General features: G+C 36.2%; 1 protein-coding gene across 2 annotated transcripts in view; it reads right to left on the bottom strand.

The window, feature by feature from the left end:
• srp72 (signal recognition particle 72) overlaps window positions 1-7,588 on the bottom strand; it is a 39,133-nt gene that overhangs the window by 8,790 nt on the left and 22,755 nt on the right. For both annotated transcript variants that reach the window (XM_062040036.1, XM_062040037.1), the window contains 6 exons: window positions 5,924-6,044; window positions 5,688-5,831; window positions 5,481-5,592; window positions 5,374-5,405; window positions 185-309; window positions 45-102 (listed from right to left, as the gene is read on the bottom strand). In XM_062040036.1, coding sequence (XP_061896020.1) covers window positions 45-102; window positions 185-309; window positions 5,374-5,405; window positions 5,481-5,592; window positions 5,688-5,831; window positions 5,924-6,044 — 592 coding nt within the window. The remainder of the gene's footprint in view (window positions 1-44; window positions 103-184; window positions 310-5,373; window positions 5,406-5,480; window positions 5,593-5,687; window positions 5,832-5,923; window positions 6,045-7,588) is intronic.

Below are 7,588 nucleotides of genomic sequence, written 5' to 3'. Positions count from 1 at the left end.
AAGAATGTGTTATATTTAGTGTTTTCGTCCCGGCATTGGCTCACCTTGTTTAACGTGATGATGTTGTTGGCGGTCACAGCCAGCAGGCCCACATCAGATGGCCTAAAACGACAGATTAAAAATCAACACCACAATCTCAATACGACAACAAATCACTGAACGTTCATTAAAAGGCAACGCTTACTTGAGCTTGATGACCTGATTGTAGAGCTGAAGCGCCTCCTCTGTCCGACCTTGTAACTGCATCACGTACGCCATCTGAGAATGGATGACGGCCAGCTCCGACTCGATATCCTCCTCGGTGATGTCCTGTCACAAAACCGCATCATTATACGCAAGAACAGAGGGAGAACATATCTATAAAAATAAACTGTATTTTTGCATGAATCGTATAGTTGAATATGCATAGTACCGTATTTTTCGGACTATAAGTCGCAGTTTTTTTTCATAGTTTGGCCGGGGGTGCGACTTATACTCAGGAGCGACTTATGTGTGAAATTATTAACACATTACCGTAAAATATCAAATAATATTATTTAGCTCATTCACGTAAGAGACTAGACGTTTAAGATTTAATCGGATTCAGCGATTAGGAGTGACAGATTGTTTGGTAAACGTTATGTTATAGTTATTTGAATGACTCTTACCATAATATGTTACGTTAACATACCAGGCACGTTCTCAGTTGGTTATTTATGCGTCATATAACGTACACTTATTCAGCCTGTTGTTCACTATTCTTTATTTTAAATTGCCTTTCAAATGTCTATTCTTGGTGTTGGGTTTTATCAAATAAATTTCCCCCAAAAATGCGACTTATACTCCAGTGCGACTTATGTTTTTTTCCTTCTTTAGTATGCATTTTTGGCCGGTGCGACTTATACTCGGAAAAATACGGTAGCTCTACCTCGTGGTGAAGTTGGTAAAATCGGCATGTATTAACCTTTTCATATAAACTTTATTGAAGTTATCCCTCGCTTCAGCACATCAGATTTTTTAAAAGCATATTCTACAGTAAAAAAGTGTTAAAAAAGGCTTAATAAACTAGAAATAGCAATACTGCAGTAGTAATGGCCTGTGTAGTTAGTAGTGTGACCCCCATGCTTTATCAGTATCATTCTTCTAAAAGCTGTTGGTACAAAATGTGCTTATTGTAGCCATTAATCCTGACTAATTATTCTGCTTTGTAGATTAAAGTGTTTTTTATATAGTGCTCCTTGTATTCATTGAGTTTATGTATATCTATGTTTCAGTATCAAATGGTTCAAGTGTTTTAAAATTTTTTTTTAGAGTTTAAACAAGGATTAAAAATGTTTTTATTTCAGGCTAATTGATGAACTTTTAAACGTTTCTGTTAAGTAGCGGTGGAGAGTGGTATTGATGTGAAAAGTTTTCTTCTTTTTCCTGAGGGAGAAGCGGGGTAAGAGAAAATGATTGAGAAGTAGGGATGTCAAAAATATTAGATTTTCGAATGAATTGTGATTCTTATTACTAATAATTATTCATCGATTAAAAAAAATAAATCAAAAATCGATTCCCCCCCCCCCCTGAAATGTGTGCTGTTTAGTCACTTTATTAAATGTTTGGGTATAATTGTATTAAACAAAGCCAGTTTTCTTTTAAGTAATATAAAAATGTATCAGAGCTGTTTGTCTATTTTGCAGAGGAATGTAGTTAACCATAGAACTTGCACACTATGTTATTAAAAAAGTATTGATTTTGACCATGAATTGATTTAAGTGGACCCCGACTTAAACAAGTTGAAAAACTTATTCGGGTGTTACCATTTAGTGGTCAATTGTACGGAATATGTACTGTACTGTGCAATCTACTAATAAAAGTTTCAATCAATCAATCAAATCGAGAATCGTTTTGAATCAAAAATCAATTCTGAATGGAATCGTTACCCCGAAGAATCGAATTGTGTGGTGCCCAAAGATACACAGCCCTACTGAGAAGTGCTGACTTATATCAAAATAAGCACCAAACCTCCAATAGATATGTGAAAAAAAAAAGAGATAAACATACACCCATAGCTGTCAAGGCCTTTCCTCTAATAAACACCCAAATAGGCTGAGGTAGGGCAATAAATGGGATGTTCCATGCCATTATACAAGGAAATATGGTATTTTTGTTTCATATTGTGGCATTTATTACAGTGTGTCGATACAACCCTTTCACTTCTGATACCAAATTGGAGCCTTGAGTATTGGCCGATACAGATAATCCGACACGAGCAGAAATCATCATACGTATCTTTGTTATTTTGTAGTGTGCAATGTTAGAATAGGCTTGATCAAGTGAAATTACTCAGAAAACGATAGTAGGTATGATAAACACTAACCTTATGGCAAATGTATGCTTTAGAAGTTGAGTGTTAACTTGTTTATGGCGACATCTAGTGGTCACAGTTTTAATAAGGTTAGAAGCATATGCCGCCGCAAGTTGAATGATGCGGACACATTTGTTAGCTGATACTTTCTAATAAGCTTCTAACTTGGAGACTTTGTATGTGAAAATAATCCATCCACCAATTTTCTTCCGCTTATCCGAGTATGAAACAATAATTATTTGATACTTGTTTATGATGACAAATGTGCCGTTTTAGACCGCAGTATTGTTCAATTAAGACACTCATTGCGAATGTGTCACTTGTGTGCTATTGTGTACAGTAGCCGCTAGCTCTTAGTAGCCTATAACCTACCATTTTACCTTTTGTACAATACACAGGCATGTGATTTGAACTTAATGAAAAAGACTGAAAATAAGCCGTGGGTCTGGGGGCCGCAGCCAATTTCTGTCTCTTCGACTCCCTCTCCACTTTTAACTGCTCCAAATGCAAAAATCACAAAAAGTGAACGATGTTTATTGTATCAGCTAACTTCCTTTATCTGAATAGCCATTTGTGATTTATAGCATGAAATAACAAATATCGTGCAGTCATGTTGTTTGTTTCAAAATGATTCAACTATTCAATGTCAAAATATAAACAGTAGAAATAATGAACAAAATGTCAGCTACGGTCTTGTTCTAAAACACCAATGAAAATGAAATGTAGCATTTAGACAGGCTACACTGTAGCAAAAGTCACCACGTCTGCCACAATCATGTGTGTTCTTAAATGTGTATTCCACATCTTCCATGTCGAGAGCAGTTTTGATTTGGGCTTACATGGTAAACAACTAAAACGAATGTGTTGGGCAATGTTTTATCCTGACGCATACATTTGTCCAAATGTGGCCAAGTAGATGCATTGTGGGTTTCCTGGACGTCGTCTACATCGCTAAAAGAACAATTTAAGGAAGATATGTCTGCCATATTCCACTAGTTTTTTTAATATATAAATCGCCTGCTTGAATACTCCCTCTTCTCTTCTCTGACTCTCTCGTCTGTTGTGATTTCCCTTCCTGGTTACATGACCCGCCCTATCTTGCCTCTGATTGGCCTGTCCGTAATGTTTTGCCATAATCTTAACCAATCGTGACTCATCATAGTAAACCAACCAACCATTAATGGATGTTCTTATACATAAACCAACCAATCATCATTGTTTCCCGTATATTTTGTCCCCTGCCCGTGGAGTTGCTTCGATTTTTAAGTTAATCATTTTTAATGGAAAACCGTAATGGAAAACCGTACTCATTACGGAAAAACTGTAGTTGTTGGCAGGTATGGCAAAGAGACAGATCAATACGTTAACACACATTGTAGGTCGAAAAAAACAAAGAAAAACTGATTTTTTAAAATATTTTTACAGAGATAAAAAAGATGGATTTCCAACTATAGACGGAAAAATCACATGCCTGAATACAAGAAAAGATCAACATTGGGTGCTTAAAAGGAGGACATTTAGCTGTAACTGGCTATTGAGCTTTGCACAAATAAACACGCTCCAGGACTGCTTGTCCTGCAGATTTTAGATACACGCCAAAATCATCCAATACTTGTCTTTTGCTGGTATCGGACCAGCACACCCCTATCAAGTCAAAACGAACATGCTACAGAATATCTGGAGGACATGTAATGCAAATGCATGTAGGGATGATACTCGAAACCGGTTTTCCCGGTTGTTTGATAAGAAAAGAACCGAATCCTCGGACTCGAATCCCTTTTTGAGAACCGGTACCCGTTATCGAGACCACTATGGTAAAGGAAAAGAGTTGATTCTTTATTCGAGTCCCGTCCCGACCAGAAATGCTCCGTGGGACATCACAAGAATTGACGTCACGTAGCTCAGTCATTAGGCGCAGATAGCGAAAGCAGGAAAACAATGGACGGTAAAAAAGCGCTCCAAGGTGTAATAAAGTTCTAAACAAAAGCTATAATCCATCGAATAACTTTACTGAGAGATTTTAGCAGAGTAAAACACATGACGAACACTTTTACGACCAACCGGAAACATAGCAACCAGGCTAGCAACGCACCTCCTTTACGGCAGCTGTCGCAATGTTCTTAAAACAACCGCAGCACATACATATATACAACATATCTCCCTTTTTTTTTTCCATAAAGAAATACAATCATGTGTGCTTACGGACTGTATACCTGCAGACTGTATTGATCTATATTGACATACACATACACAATATGTATATATAGTGTATTTATGTTGATTTAATTAAAAAAAATAAATAAATAAAAAAATTTTTTTATTTTTTTTTTTTTAAATAAATTTCTTGCGCGGCCCGGTACCAATCGTGGTTGGGGACCACTGCATCTAGCTCATAACATTTTTCCCCCTATAAAGAAATAATGTTAAGTCAATAAAGTGTATTTCTTTTTTTAGCTTTAACTTTTCATTTTTTAGCATTGTAACCACATTTGCAAAGAACTTTTCTCTTCATAGAATTTTCTTTCAATAAAGAAATAAAGTGCAAAAATGTCAAAGCATCATAACAAACAGTTATGTCAAATAGCAGCAGAAGTGCACTTTTTGGAGAGCTGTATTATTTTCAGTTTTGTGCCCATTATTATTTATACACCTATAGTGATCACAGAGACAGGTTGTTTTTGTGTTACTGTATATATTTGTTTCTCTGAAAAATCCCACTTAATATACTTTGGGTAAAAACAGTCAATATTTATTTATTTATTTTATTTTTTTTAAGGTGGGTAACAGTCAATATTTATTTATTTATTAGATTTTATTTTTTTATTATATAATAAAAGTGAGCTTTTGTTAAACCAAATATTGTGTGTTTTTTTCCATATACAACAACCTGTCTGGACTCGATAAGAGAATCGATAAGGAATCGGTTCGATAAGAGGATTCGATAATAGGCTCGAACTCGATAATTCCTTATCAAACATCATCCCTAAATGCATGCAATATGTACCTGTGAAGAACAATTCATTGTTAGGAGAAAAACTTACAGTATCATCTGCCAGAGAAATTCTGCACAGCTCTGAAAAGTAAAATTGATGGATATTAAAATAATTCTGCAACCCAACAATGAATGAGTTGAAAGAGGGAATCAGACTTTCAGCTTTTTGCAGCTTATTGTATGCTTCTGTCAGCTTAAACTGGCCTATCAGACTGCAGGCGGTGTTGTAGCACAGCTCGTACGTCGAGTCGGGAAGGCCGAGCTCTTCCTAGAAGGACAACAAAATATATATATTTTTTTAAAAGTCCACAAAAACTTCCAACCACACAAAAGTGTCTGTCTGTTTCTAGAGGAGGGGCTTACCAACGGGGTATTCCCCCACTGACTTGTGGCGGCAACGACAGCTGCCAGGTTGGTCTTTCGCTCCTCTTCGTACTCATCCTGAGAGTTTCTGATAAGATCCTTGTAGACGGACTTGCATTCGTCGTAACGCTCTAGTCTGTACAACTGTGCAGTCGGCAGACATCTTTACTTAATTGACAGCAGCAGTAATGTGTTGTTGATTAGACTAAATGTTTCCGAGGGCGTTCATGCCTCACCACTTGTCCGTAGAGCTCCCTCAGCTTGTCTGTCTGCTCAGTGGCATTTTCGATGGTCTTTAGAGAACTGTCCACTCTGTTTAGGCGATACTCGCAGTACGCTTTTTCAAACACAAGCTCGCTGAGGAGGAAGAACAAAAAAAAAACGTTTTATCATCTCTGAATTTGTTCAAGAGGAACTGCACTTTTTTGTAATTTTGTCTATAATTCACAGTCTTTGTAAGACAAAAACACCCGTTTTTTCTTTTTTACATGCATTCTAACTAGTAAATAAACGCTAGCTAAAGTCAATTGGAGTCGCTCTATTCCGTTTGTAAAGCGCTTTAAAAAACATCCAAACACCCCCAACAATGTTTTATATAGATGCTGTAATTATATATGTAATGTAGTAACAGGCACATTTTTAATAATATGTAATATTCCAGAATTTTGCTCATATTATGCATGCGTCCTTGCATTGATTTTAAAGACGTATCACAAAGTTTGTTTTTCCCGTCAACAACAACAAGACTACTAATCATGGCAGACTACATGAGCTATAAAAACAACTGCTTTGGGAAAAAATGCTGATCCAAAACCTTATTTTTGAGCCTGAATATAAGGAGGATGATCTACGAGCTTTAGAAGCTGTGTGCTAAACAAATACAGCTTTAGCGTAAAACTGTAGCATCATGCAGCAGTATTGCTAAGTGCTAAACAAGATATACAAACTATGAACATAAAAACAAAATCACTTACTGGACAATGTCTGCTCTCACTGGGATGCTGACTGATGGAATATTTCTGTCTTCCCACTTAGATTAAGAATTAAACATAATCCTCATGATTACAAACAAGCGTCTTTTCAAGTCTTTTTTGCCATCTCCAGGTCTAAGCTGAATGTCAAAGTTGACCAACTTCTCGATTTATGTCCACATCCTTTATTATCTAGGTGAGAGATATGAATAATCTACAATTAACTTTCACCAGCTCAGAAGCAATGCAGCAGCTGCTCAATGTGTCAACATCGTAGTTAGCGCTCTGTGTTCAATGCACAGCTATGGTTAGTTTGCCTGCATTAGCGCTTATAATAACAATGTCGCATATAACGTATATTACCAAGTAGTAGCCCGGGCGTTTATTTCACAAAATCGATTTTGGAGACAGGCGTTTAAAAGAAGCAGGCGGTTATTTGCACAAGGCTTTTATTTATTTTTGCACCAGCCTGCACCAGGCCATTATTTGGTTACAATGGTTACTGTTCAGTATTTTTTTTTTCGTACAAAAAACTTTAAATGTAAAAGCTATTGTAAACATACAAACAAAAAAACAAGAGATCAACATGAGGTAGGCTATCAAAAGACAAGAGATCAACAAGGCCTCAACATGGCAGTAGTGCAACAATTGTCAAATAGAATACCAATACTAAAAATAAATAAACTTTTTAAATAAAGCAGCCTACCAGGAAAAATAAAATCATGGTACCAAGTACTCAAGTATAAAACCCACCATCAAAACAGAACAATAATACTGTCACTTAAATAAAATAAAGGCTACAGTACTCAAAGTTTTAAATAAAGCAGCATACAGGAAAAATAAAATGATGGTACCAAGTACTCTATAAAACCATCAAAACAATAATACTGCAGCAAACGCAACCCCAGTAGCATTTTAATCTAAATTATG

This window comes from Entelurus aequoreus, linkage group LG28, assembly GCF_033978785.1.
Source record: "Entelurus aequoreus isolate RoL-2023_Sb linkage group LG28, RoL_Eaeq_v1.1, whole genome shotgun sequence".
NCBI lineage: Eukaryota > Metazoa > Chordata > Actinopteri > Syngnathiformes > Syngnathidae > Entelurus > Entelurus aequoreus.
Note: the sequence above shows the minus strand (reverse complement) of the source record. Positions and strands in the feature narration are given on the sequence as shown.